The 23,022-nt window shown below is 42.6% G+C and overlaps 1 protein-coding gene across 1 annotated transcript in view; it reads right to left on the bottom strand.

Moving 5' to 3' along the window:
* Positions 1-13,545: 13,545 nt before the first annotated feature.
* NCBP2L (nuclear cap binding protein subunit 2 like) overlaps positions 13,546-23,022 on the bottom strand; it is a 50,800-nt gene continuing 41,323 nt past the window's right edge. The window contains exon 4 of the mRNA XM_032329665.1: positions 13,546-14,256. Within this exon, the coding sequence (XP_032185556.1) occupies positions 13,699-14,226 (528 nt within the window). The 5' untranslated portion in view covers positions 14,227-14,256 and the 3' untranslated portion in view covers positions 13,546-13,698. The remainder of the gene's footprint in view (positions 14,257-23,022) is intronic.

Here is a 23,022-nt window from a genome sequence, read left to right as displayed (position 1 = left end):
TATCCCTTTGAATTAGTGTTCTCGTATTCTTTGTGAAAATACCCAAATTGCGGAACATGAGATAGTTCTATTTTTAACTTTTTACTCAACACTCAAAAAACAAATAATCCAATTAAAAATGGGCAGAAGACGTGAATAGACATTTCTCCAAAGAAGACAAACAGATGGCCAACAGACACATGAAAAGATGCTCATCATCACTTATCATTATGGGCTTTGGTTTTGATGATTCAACACACTCGCCAGCTCAGCAGGCACTCGGGCCCACATAGGATAACAACTCTCAAGCAAACAGGCCCCATGCCAACCAGCCCTCCTCCAGGAAGCTTCTAGGTCCAGGAAGCTTCTAGCTTAAAACTGAGAGGAGACTTAGCAACACTTCAAACCACAGAGTCTCCCGAGTTCTGGCCTAGTCCTGATATAACCCTGAAGCCTTGAGACTGAAAAGTAATGGGATGCCCATGAACAGAGTTTCCCATGACATGGATTGTGCATCTTGTAGTCCTAGAATCTTTCCCCCAATACTATAAATACAACTACTATCCTTGGGTTTTCCACACTCCAAAATTTGGGGGACTCAGGATTACCTGAATTACTAGCAAATTCAAGTGGTGGCTTTATCAAGTTCATAGCCTTTCCCCAATTCTGTGCACATTGGCTCTGTGGGAAGAAGGGATATAAATGTATACTTATATGTTCTAGATATATATTCTACTAAAAAATAAAAGAAATAAAAGAATACAACACAGAAAAAAGAAAAGAAGGAGCAGTTTCAACAGTCAGACACAGAGGAGAGGTCAAGGAATATTAGTACCAGAGTGTCCTTTGAATTCAGCAATTGAAAAAATTTGTGCCCTTGGCAAGAATCATTCTGGTGAGTTGGTCGAACCAAAGTCCAAGTATAGTAGGTAAAGAAGTGATTATAATATATTGTGGATACTGGGAGTCAGATAGCTTACTGTTGGTCAAGAAAATTAAAATATGGAAAAGGTAGACAGAATGACTCTGTAGTGTTGAATTGGAATTGGACCATCAGTGTGATTTCATTGTTTTTAATACAGAGATAGATGCTGAAAGAGACATGTGTCTCTCTCAGGTGTTCATTTCTGCAGGTATACGCATATATGCATATGAGTATAGGTGTGTTTACACACATCTATTTCATAGTTCTGTCCACTGTGAAACTCTACAGGCAACAAACATAATCCGCACTCACACCTCGGTTCCTCAATGACATTCTTCACCAAAAGAAACAGGACTCCTTGGAGAAATGACTGATTTCAGGCCTAGGGCAAGGAAAGTATGAGATAAGCCTGGAATATCTTGTTTCTGCACGAAAGTAACAAACTACTTCAGAAGTGTGAGGAGCAGGTCAAGTTCATACTAGAGCTAGCATGAAGAGACTTCTGCTGGCCAAATCTGGAAAGTGTGAGCATTAAAATAAAGTATCATCATAAAAGATAACCCTTTGAAAAGTATAGGAATCTGTAAGTTCACACAGATAGAAATGAACACGTGGAAAAGAAGGGAAAGCTCATCTTCACAGCAATAAAAAAGTGCAGGAGAACTGGTAAAACTGACCAGGGGGAAGCATTTGGCCACCACTTGGCATGAATCATCAGTGGATTCCAAAACTAGTGGAAGAAAATTTAAGCAGAAAGATATTTCTGTAGTCTTGAAGTGTCTCCCTGCTAGATATCTATTAGAACAAGAGGAAAAAATAATAACTTTATAGTGGAGAAACCTAGCACGCGGAGTCTTAACCAAGAGATCAAAGTTAACGTGGCCAGTAATGGGACAAATCCACATCATGTGCCTACTGAGGACACAACACTTTGTGATGTTCCTTCCACAAGCACATAATCTGAATCCTCCCATGAAGAAAACGCAGATAGTTTCCCACTCTGCAAAATAGCTGGTCTGTACTCTCCAAAACTGACAATGCCATGAAACACAGGACTCTAGAACTATTTCAGATGAAAAGAGGCATGAAAGCTGAGAGCTACTTGTGAATCGAGATGTTCTGCTACAGAGGACAGGATTGGGTCAACACATTCAGTGAAATCTGAATTAGGAATCAAATCTGTACATTAGTAAATATGTATCAATGTTAATTTCCTGGTTTTGATGATTGTGTGACTGGGTTATGTAAGACAGTGTCCTTATTATTGGGAAATACACTCTGAAGTATCAAAGGGTAAATGGCATCATGTCTGCAACTTACGATCAAGTAGTTCAGAAAAAAAGAGGGTGTGTGCGTGGGGAGGGAGACAGGTGGGGGAGGAAGGGGGGAGAAGGAAGGAGGATGTGGGGGTGGCAGAAAAGGATGAAGCAAATGTGGTAAAATGTTAACATTTGGGGAATCTGAGTAAAAGGCAAAACGGGCTTTTCTTTAAATCTTATTGCAAGTTTTCTGTAAGTCTGAAATTCCATCAAAATGAAAAATTAAAAGACAAAGAAGTGATTCTGAGATGAAGTGGAGGCAGCAATGTCTTCTCTGCTAGTTTCACTTCACTTTCAACATTGCCTGTGAAGGCAAGCCCAAGGGAAGGACATGGTGGTCGTGGTGGCAGCCGCCGCTCTGGTACAGCTGGGACAGATGTGTGCCAGTTTAGAGCCTCAGGGGAAACGTCGAGTAGAAATAAAGATACAGAAGGGGGGGTGTTGCCACTATGGGACACATTGGCGGAGCTCCACACTGATGGGGCATTAGTCTTAGAAGGACAGATAGTCCCACTTAAGGAGGAAATCATGAAACTGTGTGTACGTAAGTAAGTTTGTATAGAAGGAGCTAGCATGAGAGATATCCCTCCTGATGGCCTATTGTCTACAAGAGTAGGAAGCAAACTCCTGTACAAAGTGTGAGGAGAGAGGTACATAATTTGGAAAGTAGTATATGGTCAAAAGAGCTATTCTGAGGAATGACAGATGGAGCTAATTAGGGAATTGGCAAATTCTCCAGTATCTCTGCGGGCCCAGCTGAAGTTAGAACCCAACCACAAAAACTGGCTTCTTTGTGGGGCACCTGGGTGGCTCAGTGGGTTAAAGCCTCTGCCTTCGGCTCAGGTCATGATCTCAGGGTCCTGGGATTGAGCCCCGCATTGGGTTCTCCACTCAGCGGGGAGCCTACTACTACCCCTATCTCTCTGCCTGCCTCTCTGCCTACTTGTGATCTCTGTCTGTCAAATAAATAGATAAAATCTTTTTAAAAAACTGGCTTCTTTGCAAAAGAGTGAACACACTGATTGACTCCCATTGTACAGACCATGTTGCCTCCTACTCCACAAAGTTAGGGCTTTAGCTTTCACATGGATGAACCACCAGATTCTCAGTGCCTTGACCTATCCATCTCCCATGGTCTTTTTCATCACTCCAACTCACCCACCTACTCCCATGGCTACACCTGGACATTACCATCTCTAAAATTCTATCACCTCTCCCATTTTTATCTGAAACATCCCACTCCTCTGCCGCCCACCCTTACTGCCAACACACACACACACAGACACACACAGACACACACACACACACACACACAGCCTCTCCAAGCCCTCCAATCTGTTGGCCATCACTCTTCTCAATATCCACCAGCCTCCATGTTGACTTTATTTCATTCCTTAGCCAGTCCCGAATCAATGTTTCATACTTACAAATACAGTCAGTTCCCTTGGCCCTCTCCCTCTGTTGACTCTACTGGCAAAACTCCAATCCTAAATGAACTCTGCCATCTGCCTTCTTGGAACCTTCACCCAAGTAGGCAGCTGCATAGTGTAGGGGGTATCATATAACTAAGCTGATTGGTTTCACTTTAAGTTCATGAAATTAAACCTCAAGAGGGCACTCAGTCCCTCCATTGTGCTCTGAACCCTATTCTTTTTCTTTACCTCAAGGAATCTTCTCCAGTTGTCTCCTTTCTCTTCTGCAACATCAATCCTTCCCTCTCCTTTGGATCATTTCCATCAGAGCTCAAGCATGCTCTGCTTGGTTTTCCTCCTAACTTCTTAGTCACTACTCCTTCCCTTTTGCTATCTGCTCTTCCCTTAGCTAATTTTAAGTATTGGTATTCTTTAGTGATCTGTCCTATACCCTCTTCCCATTTCATTTATATATTCTTTCATTGGCTAATCTCCACCATTCCCATAAATTTAAGTGCCATTTTTCCTGCTGCCCCCCCCAATAAATCTCCCAGAGCTTTCTTCTGAGTTCCAGTTGTCCACTCGATACCTGTATAGAGAGATCACACACATATATCGTGATTCACATAGCCAAAACTGAAGTCTGGATTCCCCAAATCATTTCCTTACTTTCAGCAGAGAGCACCACCATCAATCTTATTGCCTAAGCCAGAAATCTATATCATCTTTGATTGTTCCTTTTCCCTTATTCTGTTCTTCACATTGCACTCATCAAGCAGGCTGTATCTTCAAAACATACGTTAAAGCTAGGCACACTTCTCCATCTTCATCTCTATGACCTGGCTACTTTTAACTTTAGCCTAGATTGCAATGTGACCTGATTTCTCCACTTGCATCCCCCCCACGATCCTTTCTCCCACAGCAGCAAAAATGACCCTTTCAAAATGAAAGATCATGTCACTCCATTGTTTAAAACCCTTAGTGCGCCTAGGAAAAAAATACAAGTTCTTACCGACCACCTAGGCCTTGTGGAATCTAGTCTCTGTCCACTTCTCTAGCCTCATCTTCCTTGTTTCAGCTTCCCTGGATTTCTCTAAGTGTTTGAAACACACTAAGCTCTCTCCTGAGTCAAAGTCTTTACACTCGCTCTTCCTTCTGCCTAGTACACTCTTACCACTCTTCCTCTGTGTCTTTTAAGTCTGAACTCAAATGTCAACTTCTTAGAGACGACTTCCCTGGCCAGTGCATCTAAACTAGGCTCCCTGTGTTATTCTTCTTAGCCTTTTGTTTGTTTCCCTTGTAGAATCTACTGTAATTTCTAATTATTCTATAGATTTTACTTTTTTTGCCTATCTCCTCTTCTGGCAGAATTCAGTAGGGAAGTCTCATTTTTGTTCCACGTGGAGTCAGGTTGGACAGCTTGACTGGGTCTGCAGGATCCAAGATGGCCCCACTCACATGACTCACATGACTGGAGCCTCGCTGCTCGCTGCCAACTGGGACAACTTAATTCTTTCCCTCATGCTCTCTTTTTCCAGCCGGAGAGTCTGGACTTCTCTAAATAGCAACCGTGTGTTAAGAAGTTAACTGGGAAAGCAAAAGCTGCAGGATCTCTCAAGGCCCAGCATTGACAGTTTTATAAATCATTCCTATTCCATTCTATTAGTCACAGCAACTTACAGCCCAGATTTAAAAAGAGAGGGGAAGACTCCACTTCTTGATTGGAGGAGTAGCAAGTCACATTATAAAAAGAATATGCTGGGGGCACCTGTGTGGCTTAGTCAGTTAAGTGCCCGACTCTTGGTTTCAGCTCAGGTCCTGATCTCGGGGTCACAAGATCGAGCCCCATATTGAGTCCCACATCAGCCCTGCATTCGGTGCGGAGTCTGCTTGAGTTTCTCTCTCCTTCTGCATCTGCTCCACGCACCCTCACCCCGCAAACGCTTGCTTGCTCTCCCACACTCTTTCCCAATCTCTCTTTCTCTGAAATAATTAAATGAATGAATAAACAAACAAACAAACAAAACTGTCTTTAAAAAAATGAAGGTAGAATTACATATCTGTTCCCTGGATTTAGATCAGAAATTTGTCTGGTGCCTTATCCTTACTCAGACAGATAGTTCCTCTAGGACAGAATACAGCAAAGAATCCAAATAGCAGACTGACTATGCATTCCGTCTCCCCACAAAGGGAAGTGTTGGTGGCACTAGTACCATGGGAAAACCCATCAAGGAACGTGATTTGAATGAAAATGAGTTGGCGGGGCGCCTGGGTGGCTCAGTGGGCTAGAGCCTCTGCCTTTGGCTCAGGTCATGATCCCAGGGTCCTGGAATCGAGCCCCGCATCGGGCTCTCTGCTCGGCAAGGAGCCTGCTTCCCCCTCTCTCTCTCTGCCTGCCTCTCTGCCTACTTGTGATCTCTGTCTGTCAAATAAATAAATCTTTAAAAAAAAAAAAAAGCAAATGAGTTGGCAAAAGTAGCGTTGTAGGAAAGACAAGTGTTCTCTAAGAAGTTTTAATCGAGGAAAGCGTTCCATCTTATCAGAAGAGACACAGAAAGAATAGCCTGCCTCTTCCTTTCTCTGCTAGCCTCCAATAAGCTTTTTGTTCAGCATGATTTTTAACAGCCTTATTGAGATATGTCACATGTCATACAATTGGTTCATTTAAAGCTTTTCGTATAGGGGCGCCTGGGTGGCTCAGTCGATTAAAGCCTCTGCCTTCGGCTCAGGTCATTATCCCAGGGTCCTGGGATAGAGCCCCACGTTGGGCTCCCTGCTCTGTGGGTTAAAACCTCTACTTTCGGCTCAGGTCATGATCCCAGGGTCCTGGGATGGAGCCCCACATCACATCGGGCTCTCTGCTCAGTGGGGAGCCTATTCCCTCCTCTCTCTCTCTGCCTGACTCTCCACCTGCCTCTCCGCCTACTTGTGATCTCTGTCTGTCAAATAAATAAATAAATAAAATCTTTTAAAAAATAAAGCTTTTCATATATTCACAGAGTTGTGCAACCATGACTACAATCAATTTTAAAACATTTTTGCCACCCCAGAATGAAACCTCATACCCATTAGCAATCACTTTCCCCACTTCTCCCCAGAACCTGGTATTAACTGACTTTCTATCTTTATGGATTCACCTACTGCGGACATTTTACATCAATGAAATAATACAATCTGCGGTCCTTTTTGACTGGTTTCTTTCACTTCACATACCGTTCTCAAAGCTCATTCGGATTGGAGCATGTGTCAGGTCCTCATTCTTTTTAATGGCCAAATGATATTCCATTGTATGGATATGCCACTTTTTTTATACATTCATCAGCAGATGGACTTTGGGTTGGGTTCCACATTTCAGCAATTATAATGTATGGTGTTATGAACACTCGTGTACAAGTTTCTGTGTGGACATATGTTTTCATTTCTTTCGGGCATATACTTAGGGGGAGAATTGCTGGGTCATATGCCAACTCTATGTTTAACATCTCAAGGAACTCTTTCCAAAGCAGCCATAACACTTTACATTCCTATCGGCAATGTATGAAGGTTTCAATGTTTCTGTGTTCTTTTTTTTTTAAGATTTTATTTATTTATTTGACAGAGATCACAAGTAGGCAGAGAGGCAGGCAGAGAGAGAGGTGAAAGCAGGCTCTCTGCTGAGCAGAGAGCCCAATGCAGGGCTTGATCCCAGGACCCTGGGATCATGACCTGAGCCGAAGGCAGAGGTTTTAACCCACTGAGCCACCCAGGCGCCCCTGTTTCCATGTTCTTACCCAGGCTTGTTATTGTCTGACTTTTTGGTTATAGCTGCCCTAGTGTTTGGGAAGTAGCATCACATTGTGGTTTTGATTTGCTCCCTGATGGCTACTGATGCTAAGCATCTTTTCGTGTGCTTATTGACTATGTGTATTTCTTCTTTAGAGAAGCATCTATTTAGATCTTTTGCACATTTGTAAGTTGGGTCAATGGTCTATTATTGTTCACCATAAGACTTTTTTAAATTAAATATTTTATTTACTCATTAGACAGAGAGAGCACACAAGTAGGGGGAGAGGCAGAGGGAGAGGGAGAAGGAGACTCCCCACTGAGCTGGGAGCCTAACGTGGGGCTCCATCCCAGGACCTGGAGATAATGACCTGAGCTGAATGCAGCTGCTTAACCATCTGAGCCACCCAGGTGCCCCAATCTTTAAGACGTCTTTACATTTTCTAGGTACAAGTCCCTTATCAGACATACAATTTGCAAAATGTTTCCCCCATTATTTGTATTGTATTTCTACTTTCTTGTTGGTGTCCTCTGAAGTACAAAAGTCCTTAATTTTTATGATATCCAAGTCATCTACTTTTCCTTTGGCTATTCATGCTTTTTGGTGTCATATCTAAGAAACCACTGTCTAACCCAAGGTCTTGAAGATTTATATCTATGTTTTCTTCTAAGATTTTTATTGCTTTAGCTCTTTAAGTCTTCGATCTATTTTAAGTTGATTTTTGTATATGGTGTGTGATAAGGGTTCACCTTCATTCTTTTTCATGTGGATATCCAGGCAAGCCAGCATCATTTGTTTAAAAAGCTAATCTTTGTGTAAATACCCCATAGTACAATTGCTGGATCATAGAGTATTTCTATTTTTAACTTTTTGAGGAAACTCCATACTGTTTTTCAGATTGGCTGTACCAGTTTGCCTTCCTAACAGCAGTGCAGGAAGGTTCCCCATTCTTCACATCCTCGCCAACACTTGTTCTTTCTTATGTTGATTTTAGCCATTTTGATGGGTGTGATGCGGTATCTCATCAGGATTTTGATTTGTATTTTCCTGATGAGCAGTGATGTTGAGCATCTTTTCATGTGTCTGTTGGCCATCTGGATGTCTTCTCCCTCCTCACCTCCCGCTGAGAACCATCAGTTTATTCTCTATAGTTAAGAGTCTGTTTCTTGTTTCCCTCTCTCTCTCTCTTTTTACCCTTTGCTCATTTGTTTCTTAAGTTCCACATATGAGTGAAATCATATGGTGTTTGTCTTTCTCTGACTGGCCTATTTTGCTTAGCATAATACTCTCTAGTTTCATCCATGTCATTGCAAATGACAAGATTTCATTCTTTTTGATGGCTGAGTAATATTCCTATATATATATAGATCTATAGTTCTATATATCACATTTTCTTTATCCATTCATCAGTGAATGAACATTTGGGCCATTTCCATAATTTAGCTCCCGTAGATAATGTTATAATCACTGGGGTGCACATATCACTTTGAATTAGTATTTCTGTATTTTTTGAGTAAATACCTAGTAGTGCAAAAACTGATTGTTACCAGAGGGGAGATGAGGGGGGATGGGTTAAGGAGAGCACTTTTGATGAGTACCAGTTGCTCTATGAAGGGCCAAATCACTATATTGTGCACCTGAAATTAATATTATGCTGTATGTTAACTAACTGGGATTTTAATAAAAACTGAAAAAAAAGTTATTCTTTCTTCATTGAATTGTCTTGGTACCCTTGTCAAAAATCATTTGACTGTAAATGTAAGCATTTGCTTCTGTACTCTCAGTTCTATTCCATTGATGTATGTCTATCCTTATGCCAGTACGACAAGTACAACACTGTCTTTTTTTTTTAAAGATTTTATTTATTTATTTGACAGACAGAGATTACAAGTAGGCAGAGAGGCAGGCAGAGAGGAGGAAGCAAACTCCCCGCTGAGCAGAGAGCCCGATGCGGGGCTCGATCCCAGGACCCTGGGATCATGACCTGAGCCAAAGGCACAGGCTTTAACCCACTGAGCCACCCAAGTGCCCCAACACTGTCTTTTTTTAAAGACTTTTATTTATTTAGTCATGAGAGACAGGGACAGACAGAGAGAGAGAGAGAGAGAGAGAGAGAAGCAGGCCCCCCAAGGAGCAGGGAGCCCAATATTGGACTCAATCCCAGGACCCTGGGATCATGATCTGAGCCAAAGGCACATGCCCAACGAACTGAGCGACCCAAGTGCCCGACACTGTCTTATTTATTATGTGTAGTAACTTTTGAAATCAGGAAATGTGAGTTTTCCAACCTTGTTCCTCTGTTTTAAAATTGGTTTGGCTATTTTATTACATTTTCATATGAATCTGGGGGTCAGTTCCTTGACTTCTATAAAAAAAAAAGGCTTCAATTTTGAAAGGAATTGCATTGAATCTATAGATCAATTTGGGAGTTATTTCCCTCTTACCAATATTAATAAGTCTTCTGATCCATGAACCACTGGGTATCTTTCCATTTATTTCCTTTCATATCTTTCCATTTATTTACTTTCAACAATTTTTTGTAGTTTTCAGAGTATAAATTTAGCACTTTTGGCATATTTCCCCCTAAATATTGTCTTCTTTTTGATGCTCTTGTAAATGAAATTGTCTTGTTAATTTCATTTTGGATTTTTATTTATTTTTTAATTTATTTTAATATTTTCTTTATTTGTCTGAGAGAGAGAGAGAGAGAGAGAGAGAACATGTAAGCAGTGGGGAGCAGCAGGCAGAGGAAGAAGTAGGCTCCCCGATGAGCAAGGAGCCCGATATGGGACTCAAATCCCACACTGGGATCATGACCTGAGCTGAAGCCAGGCACTTAACCAACTGAACCACCCAGGTGTCCCTCATTTTGAATTTTTTAACTGATGGTTCATAGACGTGCTATTGATTTTTCTATATTGATTTTTGTATCCTGAAACTTTGCTGAACTATTAGCCCTAATAGTCCTTTATCATGGCCTCCTTCTGATTCTCTCTATACAAGATCATATCACCATAAATATAAAAATATTTTTACGTATTCCTTTCCAATCCAGATGCCCTTTATTTTATTTTCTTGCCTAATTGCCCTAGCTTAAAACCTCCAGTACAATATGAAATGAAAGTGTCTTGTTCCTGATCTTATGGGTAAAGCTTTCAGTCTTTCAACACTGAGTACGATGTCAGCTGTGGAGTTTTCATAGATGTCTTTTATCAGAGTGAGGAAGCTCTGTTCTATTCCTAGTTTGTTGAGCATTTTTATCATGAAAAGGGTATTGAATTTTTTCAAATGCTTTTTCTATGCCTACTGAGATGATCATGTGATTTCCATCCTTTGTTCTATTGATATATTCAGCGTGATTTTGAAGAACATGATATATTGTAGGATCTACTGGAGGACACTTCTAACCATACAGTATGAGAGTTTCTTTACTTAACCAAAAGTATGCCTCACAAGACATTGTTAAATGCTTTTTCTGAGCCTAGGAAAAGACATCCTTGGGAGCAGTCCAAGTGGGAAGCCACTAGGAGGAGTGGTTGAGATATATGCCAAAATACTCCTCCAGAAACATTTCGTAATTAAAATCCAATTTTTAATCCCATGACTTTAAACATATCTTCTTCTCTTTTAGGGAAGTTGCAAGGGGGGAGATCCTAAAAAGTTAGTAAACTCCGTTACTGTACGCTGAGTAATCTAAATTGGCCAGAAATACATGTCAGATGTTCTTTTTTCTCCCGGGGAGTAAAGATACGTATGGCTGGGTGGTATTAGTGTTGAACCTGAGTGATATTGGATGTCAGGGCAGAAAGAACAATGCACTGCAGAAGCTTGCTTGGGGTGGGGGTGGAGCTCAGGTGCAATGTAGCCAGTGGGATAATTTCCAGAGAAAAAGGAACCTCAAAGAGAGGTTTGGACCTAGTGACCTGACTGAAGGTAAGGGAAAGAGACAAAAGAATACACTGATTAAGGGCACCAGCTTTGACACAGATTCCCTTCCTTTGAACCCCAGCTCTGTCACCTACCATTTGGTGACCTTACTTTCCTGATCATCAGTATCCTCACCTATGTCACAGGTACAGAGCTGTTCAAAGTAAATGAGATTGTGCTTTAAGGCTTCTAGCAAAGAGCCCAGCACATAACAGTAATTCTATAAAAATTGGCATCCCCTTTTCCTCTCTTATTCAGGAAAGAATGTTACCGACCCGAGAAGATGACCTCAGGTCAGAGAGTGAAGGAGTCAGGAGTAAGAAGCTGATTTTTATCTAACTTCCCAGATGTAAGGTCACGAACCCTGGAGATATATGTTTGGGCTCACAAGGGAGAAACTTAAATCATTTACACAAGAATATAATTAAGAAAAAGTATTTGGTGGGACGCCTGGATGACTCCGTTGGTTAAGTGTCAGACTCTTGATTTCCACCTAGGTCACGATCTTGGGGTCGTGAGACTGAGTCACGCATCCGCTCTCAGTGCCCAGAGTGGAACCTGCTTAACATACACTCTCTCTCTGACTCCCTAAGCCACCGCCCCCAACCCAGCTTCCACTGCACAGGTGCACTTGTGTGTGCGCTCTCACCCTCCCTCACTCTAAAAAAAAAAAAAAAGAAAGAGAAATTATTTGATATCAGAGTGCTTTCGGGTACATGTTAACAAGCTGGCTTACACAATAAAATAATGTCTTATCTCACACAACAGGACACTGAAACATTGTGTGGCAAGGTTAGCGGATTTCAGCAGCTGTGTAATTTCAAGAAGGCCGTAGTTTTTTGCCCCCTCCTTTCAGCATTTAAAGTGTCCGATTCATCCTAGGGCTGGTTTCACCTGTGATGGTAAGGAAGGCTTCTTGTAGCAATCATTATATACATCTTATTCACAACCACTAGGAAAAGACATAAACTAAAAATCCTTCATTTCAGTCTTTCTGGGGTCCCCATTGGTCTGCCCCTGAACTTACTAATAACTATCATCACAGGGTTTGTCAGTCTCCGATCAGCTTAAGTTTGGATTCCTAAACCAATCGCCAGCAAGAGAGAGGTTAACTGCCATAACTGATTTACACTAATGACAGGGACAATATACCTTCTGGGCCCTAGAAAGAGGATGATCACTGAGGTGTGGAGCAGGAACCGCCCCCCACCCCAGGCAATTGGCAATGGAAATGTGGTGTGAGGATCAGACTATACTGATTGTAAGCAACTAAAAATTTTCTGGATTGTTTGTTACTAATTTAGGTAACAATAGAAAAAGTAAATAAAGTGCTATTTACTATATTGAGAGGATGGAGAGAAGTGAAAACGTGGGTGTTAAGTGAACTAAATCCAAAAGCAGGAAGTCAGTTTGATGATGTTTAAAATGAAAATAAAAAGTATATGCAGTCATGTTATTTAGAAATATGAAGGAAACTACCAGGAAAGAAACCGTTCCTCCCCCAAAAAATAATTGCCAAAATATTAAGGAGCTCCTGGCTGGTTCAGTCAGAAGAACATGCGACTCTTGATCTCGTGGTTGTGAGTTCGAGTCCCACATTGCATGTAGAGATGACTTAAAAATAAAATCTTAAGGGGCTCCTGGGTGGCTCAGTGGGTTAAGCATCTGCCTTTGGCTCAGGTCATGATCCCAGGGTTCTGGGATGGAGCCCCATTTGGGGCTCCCTGCTCAGTGGGGAGCCTGTTTCTCCTTCTCCCTCTGCCACTTCCCCTGCTTATGTACTCTCTCTCTGTGTCAAGTGAATGAAATCTTAAAAACATAAAAATAAAAATAAAGTCTTTAAAAAATTAAAAGTTATTGCCAAGGGAGTAGGCCTGGGGTAGGAATTAGTGTGGCAAGAGAATTTTTGTTTCATTATAAACTTTCCCAGATTTTTAATGTTTTTTATGCTAAAATAATGTGCCTTTATTCCTTTGATAATTCTTCTAAATTTCCATTGATTTGACTTTATTTTATTTAAGCTCTTTAAAAAATCATTTCAGGCCCTGGAAACATGACCATAAAATCTTCCTGAAATGGTAGTTGTGCTTTGGTTGACTCAGATACCTAATTTATACCTAATTTATTCCTAACGTCACTTTTGACCACCAGGCAGTCAAACTGGAAATCCGACAACCCTCTTCAAAATTAAGACAAGAGCAAAAGGATGTTTTTGTTTGTGCCATTTAATAACATTTCAGAGAGGAAAAGTACAACCAAAGGGTCTCTGCTCAGCACATAAAGTAATTTCAACTTGTTACAAAATGGATTATTTGCTGACCTGGTGTTGTTCCTTAATAGACTTTTCCAGGGGCCAGAGCTGCAGGTTTTTCGCTAATGGATTCCTCTTCTATCACAGCCCTGGGCCTGTTTTCCAGAGCCACCCCTACCAACATCAAAATCTTCACGCAAGTCATCTCTTACCTGGCCCCCAGGTCGGCGGCGGCCATACTGCCTGCCCTCTCTAAAGCCCAGATCCCAATCTGTGTGGATAATATGATCATCTAGGCAGGTCCCATTTAGGAACCACATGGCATTTTCGGCATCAAGTCTGTTATAGTATTCTACAAAACAGAAGCCACAGGCCTTTTTCTTAATTTTATCCAGGCCCATAAATACGTGCTTGACATCACCACATCTACTAAAGAGCTCATATATTTGCTCTTCGGTGGTTTGAAAGGAAAGATTCTCCACGTAGAGAGTGGAGCTCTCCTTCAGTAGTTTCTCCTGTTCATCATTATCACCACCGCGCTGCTGGTCCCCGTACTCGCTCAGCTCCAAGGAGGAATCGCCTTGCAGAATTCTCAGATCATTGGACACGGTGCCCAGCGGACGCCGTGAGGGCAACCGCTGGTGATCCATCTTAGCAGCAGTGACACCGCCAACAAAACCCTAAATTAAATTTAAAATAATAATAATAAAGTTACAGGGAAGGAAGCAGAAACACAAAGCTGTGTATATTTAAGAAGTTTGTGCCCTGATGCATAGACACCTCAGCTCTTGACTATGAGGATCGCGTCAAGGCAAACCCAAAATGGAAACTTCGAGGCCCCAGGAACATGGTCATAAAATGCAGCTTCAAGAGTCTTCTTGCAAGGGAAACTACGCTGTCTTTGTTTGACTCAGCTTTAACATACCTAATCTATTACCAAAGAGCACATTTAATGACAGAATGCTCTTGGAAAATATGGCATAAAACAGTAAAAGGGATCAAATTTTCATGGAGAATGAGTACTAACATCATTCCTGATCGAGGATTAAGCATCTAATAAATCAGATATCTATAATCAGGGTCAAAACACAAATACAGTTAACCCCTCATGGCTTAAAATAACAAATTCATGATTCAAGTCTGTAATATGGAAATCAATATATTGTATACTGTTAGGTTAGACAAAACATCCCTATATATACGCTATAAGTGTACATGTAGCTCTATAAAAACAAAAACTTTCTGGCATCATAAATTTGACCTAAATTAATATAAGATTTTACTAGCAATAAATCCACTTTTCATCTTAGACTTAGAAGACTCTATATGTGATTACTCGAATATTCCATCTATTTAAAAAGTCTCCCCAGAGAATTTTAACTAATGCCCTTTCCCCCTTGACTAAATTTTCCTGCTGCTGTCAGAGACATTAAAAATGATCCAATCAATTTTAGCTATACTTTTCAAAAACAGGCATTAGTTCCACACACACCCCCATTTAGCAACAGTTCCCAAGTTTTAGTGTGCAAGAAATACCTGCAGAACTGGATGGAAATGCAAATTTTTGCAGCCTTCCCTTCAGAGATTCTGACTCAGTAGATCTAGGGCAAGATCCAGGAAATGATGTTCAACAACTAACCTGCACCCCTTGCCCCTCCGTGATCCAGAAGCAAGTGGCATAAGGACCACACTTGGAGGAACCCTGCTGAGGAAATGCTTTCTCCTAAACACTTCATGAACACTCTTTTCTTGCCAGGCACTATGCAAGGTGCTACGAACCCAAGAACGAAAAAGACATGGCAAAAGTACAACGTTCAGAAATTATTTGTATCCCCGGCACTAAGCATGAACAATGATCTGCACAGACACAGGAGACATGCAATAAATATCTGTCAAATGAATGTGTGCATGAGTTCAGAATTGAGCGATGAAGCCAGACAAGTAAACAAGAAAATACAATATGGCATGATCGACACTGGTATAGAGCTATACACGGGGGAAAGGGAAAAAGGCAATGAACATTTCCTGGGGATCTACTCTGTGATGGGCACTGTGGTCACTTTCCACTACATCACACAGGAGGAGGAGAAGCAGTTACCCAGCATGGGGGCATCAGAGAAGGCTTCCAGAAGGAGAGGCTGCAATGCACTGACTCTCAACAGACAAGGAGGGTGAGTGTGTGTGTGTGTGTGTGTGTGTGTTTGTGTGTGTGCGCGTGCACATGCACACACATATGTGTTTGGAAGGAAGATGTAGAAATGTCAGGAATGAACCAGACACAGAAAACATGTGCAAGGACAGAGCACAGTCAAAGAAAAATAAAATAGAAAACTGAAATAGAAGCCTAAATAAAACCAGGTGCAAACAACAGAGCTGCGCAATTCAAAGCAATGAAAATGGGGGGGGCTGCCTATTTAGATGTCATTTGAAGAGCAGTAGAAAGCCCACTGCCCAAAAACCATCTTCCTGACAGCCTGACGATGATGGCTGAAAGTGTGCCGCTAGAAACTCATTACTCTGAGTCATTGACAAATTGCCCCGCTAAAAAACAAATATCCCTCCCAGACTTCATTTCCTTTTTTTTTTTTTTTTAAATCTGGTTACTAGATTGGTAGATCGGAGAATGTGATAGCTAGAGTGGATTTCATTTCATCCAGGCATTGGACAAAGTTTCCTATAATTTTCTTGTAGACGAGATGGCAACGTATAGGCTGGACTCTCCAGCTGTTTGTTGAGAACTCGAGTCTGCAACTAGTTGAATAAATGGAATGGTTTGGTGTCAGACCAGAAGGGAAGTTCTAGCAGTGAGCCAAAAGGCTCTATTCTTGGCTGTGTCTTGTTCAGCCCATTTATAATTTTGGCTTTCTGCAAATAAGAGCTTTCAAAATGGTCAGAACTGCCTAAGATGGAATGGCTGCCTTGGGGAGCAGGGAGCACCAGGCACAGGGGATTTCAAGCCAGCCTTGGAGAATCCGTTGCAGAACACTCAAAGCAATGGAGAGGGCCTCTTTCTGTCAGTGTGGCATATGAATCAAGCATGAATTTCGAAGTCAAAAGACCTCAGTTCAAATCTCAGCTTTACCACTTACTAGAAACGTAACCCTGGGCAAAGTGCTTAACCATACTGGTTTCAATTTCCACATCTGTAAACTGGGGATCAAAACATCTGCCTTGCAGCAAATGCTGTGACAGTGTCATGTGCAAAAAAAAAAAAAAAAGCACCTAGCACAATGCTTAACATGGTGTAGGTGTTCAATCAATGGCAGGTATTAGACACATTATTCCATTCTGTGATTCAGTGACTCAGAATAAGACATATAAATACCTGTCAACTCTTCCAGTGACTCAAGGTACTTTGAACGGATCTGGGCAGCCTTGGATTATGTTAAATCCAAACTGACAAGGTGATGGCTAATACTTAATAAATGCCAATTATGACTTCTAGATTTGACACACAGCAAAGGGACAGAGGGAGGGAGGTTTGAAAAGAGCACAGGCTTGGGAGCCCTGTTTTATCATTGGGGCATCCCATACTGCATTTTTTCACCCATTTCTTCATTGGATAAACATTCCTGGAGTACTGTGCCAGATCCTGGGGAAAACAAAAGATAAGATATGCTTCTGCCCTCAAGAAGCTCACAGTTTGGGGAGCTAGACAGCTTAAAAGAGAAATAACAACAAATGTGATTATTTTGCTTAGAGGAGCACATACTAGGCCCAGAGGTAGCACAAAGAAGGGGGTGGACTAGAGGGAAAGAATGGGGGGGGAATAACTTTCTAGAAGACATGATCTCTAAGTCTTCTTTTTTTAATGACCACATTGTACTTATATTTCAAAAAACCAATTCAGATGTCTGGTACAAAGTACAAAATGTACCAAAGGATGCGAAAGGCAAGGGGCACGCTGGCCTCCCACCTCTGCCCCACCCCCCAGTTCTCTGTAGAGGCAAATTATTGTTACTAGTATCTGGTGTAACTCTCCTGACCTGCTCCAAACTCAATTTGGGAAGTTGAATAAGAGTTTGGCTGGAGGACAGGGGGTCATTCTAGGCCGAGAGAACAGTGTGTCCAAAGGCGTGGAGGCAGCGTGGGCTGCTTGGTTTGCTGTTCCTGGGGCACAAGGATAAGGAAAGCATTATAGGTCATAAGGAGGAGATAAGATTTGGAGGGTAGGCAGGGCCAGGTTGTGAGAGTCCTTGTAAGGGATGAAAAGAAGCTTGGACTCTACCAGGAAACAGTGGGGAGTCATGTAAGGCTTGAAGGAGAGAGGAGTGATGCGATGTGATTTGAAATTCAGAAAACTAATTCTAGCCCCAGTGTGGAGAACAGATTAAAGGGGAGTAGGCTAAGAGTCAGGAGACTAGTTGAGAAGCTATTTAAATAGTTTAAAGAAAGAAGATGGAAGGGGTGCCTGGGTGGCTCAGTGGGTTAAGCTGCTACCTTCATCTCGGGTCATTATCTCAGGGTCCTGGGATTGAGTCCTGTATCGGGCTCTCTGCTCAGCGGGGAGCCTGCTTCCCTCTCTCTCTCTCTGCCTGCCTCTCCGTCTACTTGTGATCTCTCTCCATCAAATAAATAAAATCCTTAAAAAAAAGAAAGAAAGAAGATGGAGAGTCTGGATTAGCATGCTGTAGTAACATAAAGAAATGAAATACCAGGGATTCCTGGGTGGCTCAGTTGGTGAAGTGTCTGCCTTTGGGCTCAGGTCACAATCCCAGGGTCCTGGGATCGAGCCCCATGTTGGGCTCCCTGCTCAGTGGGGAGTCTGCTTCTCCTTCTCCACCCTGCTCATGTTCCTTCTTGTGCACTCTCTCTCTCTCAAATAAATAAATAAATAATCTTTAAAAAAGAAAGACAAGACAAGACATACCAGAGACTTAGAAGATAGACTTAATGGGCGCCTGAGTAGCACAGCTGGTTAAGCAACTGCCGTCGGCTTGGGTCATGATCCTAGAGTTCGAGGATAGAGTCCCACATCAGGCTCCCTGCTCAGCAGGGAATCTGTTTCTCCCTCTGACCACTCCCCTCTCATGCATTCTCTCTCTCTCAAATAAATAAATTTTTAAAATCTTTTTAAAAAAATAAGATAGACTTAACAAGTCTTGGCAACTGCTTGAATGAAGAGTCTTGGATGACTCTTGAGATTCAGGCCTGGACAACTGTGTGGACAGAGGTGTGGATCACCAAAATAGTGGTAGTGGGGTAGAGAGAGGATAGGGGGCAGATTTGAGTAAGGAAGATGAATTTGTGACACAGGGAGCTTGGTTTTGAGGTACCCATGGGATATACCATGTCCCACATGTTTAGTCACAATTGAGTAGTCAGGTTTGGAGCTCACAAGAGAGGGTTGAGTCTATAACCATGGTGCAGGGAGTCATCAGCATGGTAGGTAGATAAAACCATGGGGATGGATACAATGATCAAGGGGAAAGGTATAGAATGAGAAAAATGCTGGCAAAGACCAGCACTGAAAGGGTGGCAGAGGAAGAGTCCGCAAAGGGGCACAGGAAGGAGTAACCAAGAGGAATGAGAAGAATCATGAGAGGAAGAGCCTGACCAAAGCCAAGGAGTAGGCACTTTCAAGAGAGGCATGAAGGCAGAAGTGGAGTGAGGGCAATCATTTACGTTATCTGCGGCAGAGAGAGTTCCAGGAAAATCAAGACTTCAGATTGTTCGTTGGGTTCAGCAATCAGGATGTCATTGGTTTCCTTAACAAGAGCAGTTAACAGTGGTGTTCTGGGGTCAGAAAAGCCAGAATGGGTGGTGGAAAGGGCAGGGCTGAGTTTTGAATGGGAGGTGAGGAAATGGAGGCAGCAAGTGTAGACTGTTCACTTTTGAAAAGCTTCCTTGATGATGGAAGGCAAGAAACAGGGTGAGCGCCAGCTGGGAACAGTCGAAGAAGAGTTTTTGTTTGTTTGTTTAGTGGGAGAAAGTGGAGCAGATCTAAATGCTCACTGGAAACATCCAATAAAAAAGAGAAAGAGTGGTTGAGGATACAAATGAGAAGGGGGATAACAATGGAGAAAAGTTCCCAAGAGGCAGGAGAGAATGGACTCTGACGCATAAACAGATGCATTAGCCTTGAACTGGACAAGCTATGTCTATTCCTGTAAGAAGAAAGAAAGAAAGAAAGAAAGAAAGAAAGAAAGAAAGAAAGAAAGAAAGAAAGAAAGAAAGAAAGAAAGAAAGAGAGAGAGAGAGAGAGAGAAAGAAAGAAAGAAAGAAAGAAAGAAAGAAAGAAAGAAAGAGAGAAAGAAAGAGAAAGAAAGAAGGAAGGGAGGGAAAGAAAAGAAAAAGGAGGGGCGCCTGGGTGGCTCAGTGGGTTAAAGCCTCTGCCTTCAGCTCAGGTCATGATCTCAGGGTCCTGGGATCGAGCCCCACATCCGGCTCTCTGCTCAGCGGGGAGCCTGCTTCCTCCTCTCTCTCTCTGCCAGCCTCTCTGCCTCCTTGTGATCTCTCTCTGTCAAATAAATAAGTAACATCTTAAAAAAAAAAAAAGAAAAGAAAATGGAGATTAGGACCTGTAGGGCCACAGCTCTGTGGCAGGGCGGGGTAAGGGCAGGAAAATGAAAGTGAGCATCTGATGGCCTTGATTTGCATAACAAAATCCGCGATCAGGTTATCTGTTGAAAACAAAGTAGATGATGGGAATAGGTTGGTGAAGTGGGCTGGACATGAAGAGGACTGAAAGGATTAAGCTTGTGGATGGGTCATCAAAATCACTCAGGATGGTAGCCAGAGTTGGGGAGACCATAACTGAGGTGCTGAGGTCCTCACTAAGTGAAAGACCTGGAGGGCAGTAGATAACAGGAAGTATGGGAAGAGGGTAGCTATAGCATCTCCTGGCCCCATGGGGTCAGAGAGAACAGAGACCCTCAACCACCAAACCTTTGGAGAGGTTGCTTAGTAGATCTTAGGTACTGTATCTGACCCAAAGTAGGTGCTCAATACACCTGAAGAGAGGACTTCCTTTTTTTTTAAGTCAACAGAATCATAAAATCATATTAGAAGATCATAGGAAGGAAGGGTCCTAATGCGCTCAGCACGGGTCAAACCACACAGGAAACGGTATGTCCATTTCCAGGTGCCTGATTTTAAGATGAGGGTCAAGAAACCACTGTAGGGGCGCCTGGGTGGCTCAGTTGGTTAAGCAACTGCCTTCGGCTCAGGTCATGGTCCCGGAGTCCCGGGATCGAGTCCTGCATCAGGCTCCCAGCTCCATGGGGAGTCTGCTTCTCCCTATGACCTTCTCGCCTCTCATGCGCTCTCTCTCAAATAAATAAATAAAAATCTTAAAAAAAAAAAAAAGAAACCACTGTAGATTGAGGGCACCTGGGTGACTCAGTTGGTTAAGTGACTCTTGGTTTCAGCTCAGGTCATAATCTCACAGTCAGGAGGTCAAGGCCCATGTCAGGCTCCATGCTCAGCAAGGAGTCTGCTTGAGATTCTCTCTCCCTCTCCCCTCCCCCTCAACCCCCACCCTCATGCCGTACTCTCTCTCAAAAATAAATAAATAAATCCTTAAAAAATACTGAGGGACCTGGGTGGCTCAGTTGGCTAAGTGTCTGCCTGCAGCTCAGGTCATGATCCTAGGGTCCTGAGATCGAGCCCTGCATCAGGCTCCCTGCTCAGCAAGGAACCTGGTTCTCCCTCCCCCTCTGTTGCTCCCCCTGCTTGTGCTCTCCCACTCTCACTCTCTCTCACTTAAATAAATAAATAAAATCTTAAGAAAGAAAGAAAGAAAACAAAACAAAATACTGCAGACTGATTGAGAACTGGGCGCGTTTAGTCTCACAAAGAGACGGTTAAAGAAGATACAAGAGCCCTCACGAAAAATTCAAGGGATTCTTTCTGCTCCATGTAGTAAAAGTAAGATTAATGGACAAGAAGTCACAAGGGAAGATGGCAAGTCCTTTTCAGTACAGTTTTTCATTTGTCCAATCAAGAGATGTGAACTTATCCAGTGTATTTGAGGGGAGGCTGGACGAACACCTACTTACAACAGGAGTTAGAAAGGCCACAGTTAGAGAGAAAGAGAAGATGGAAAAGCAATCCAGTCATTGTGCACCACAGACCATCAAGTTGATTTGTAGACACTGTGAGAGACTATTTCCTACTTTAGAAAGTAGAGCTTGGCTAGAATAGAAGGCCCTCCCTGACTTTTGCTATTGGGGAAGAATGAGTCAGAGACTCTAAAAATAGAAGAAAAACTTGAAGAATGGCTCAAAATGATCACGATCAAAATCCTCGGAGGAGTAGGGTTGGGGAGAGGAGAGAGGAGAGGAGGCGGCAAGGTAAAGCAAACAACCTTCCAGGAAACAAATTTTACTGGCCTTCTGGAATTGGCAGGAGGACCCCATGAACAGCCTTTCCAATAGCTGCCTTAAACCAATGCTTGGTATCATTTCAACTATGCCAAAGAAATAAGCCAGGCTGTTTCCTGCTGCAGATGAAGACAGCAGCTCTGAGAAAGGAAATTCGAAAGAGCTGGGACGTCAGTGTTACATGCTTTACCTTTATACAACTGTTCCTGGTGTTAGAGAGCTGGGAGCAGTTGCTAAAGCCTGGAACCCCCATGGCCTGTGATCTAGCTTGTGCCAGGAGACACTTGTGTCAGGAGCCTGATTCAGGCTGCTTAGAACTCAGAGTGGCAGAAAATGCTCATATGTCTTTAACACCTGTTTCTCAAAGAGCAGTTGAGAGGCCCCTGCGTGGTGTGGTCAGTTTAGCAACCGATTCTTGGTTTGGCTCAGGTCCTGATCTAAGGGTGGAGATATTGAGCCCTGCATTGGGTTCTGAGCTCAGCACAGACTCTAAGTTTCTCTCTCCCTCTCCCTCTGCCCCTCCCTTCTGTTCTCTCTCACTCTCTCTCTCAAATAAAATATATCAATCTTTTAAAAATATAAATATAAACAAACAGTTGAGCATATGCTGAAACAGGCAGATCGAAAGCAGAGACAATGGCCTGGGGCCGCCTATAGGAGAAAAGGGAATCATAAATCGAAGTTCAGTATTGAAGCTGACCCTGATAAAATTAAGAATGGGGTGTTAATTGACGCTTGATTGTTTCGTTTATCGATTGCACCCTGTGGCCCTGCTCCTCAGTGCTGCCCGGGGCCCACAGGAGCAGCATCACCTGAGAGCCTGTTAAGAAAGCAGGAGGCTCAGGGCTTCCTCCCCAGGCCTGCTGAAGAGACATCAGCTTGGGGGGGGGGGGCTTCGGATGATTTTGTATGCATAGTTAACAGTTTGAGAAGCATTTGTCTGTACCAGGTTCTTAGCGGAACTTGTGCCTAGCACAACTCTTCCCCTTCACCTCTCTAGATTGCTCCATTCTTTGTGAGCTCACTGATAACTCTAATCCTGGCTGATAGCCCTCCCTGTTGGTGATGTGCCTCCTGATAAGGGAAAGAAAAGGCTGGCAGAGTACAGACTGTAAAAGCCTG

Source organism: Mustela erminea, chromosome X (genome assembly GCF_009829155.1).
Source record: "Mustela erminea isolate mMusErm1 chromosome X, mMusErm1.Pri, whole genome shotgun sequence".
NCBI classification, from domain to species: domain Eukaryota; kingdom Metazoa; phylum Chordata; class Mammalia; order Carnivora; family Mustelidae; genus Mustela; species Mustela erminea.
The sequence above is the reverse complement of the archived record's forward strand: the minus strand, read 5'-3'. Positions and strand labels throughout refer to the sequence as shown.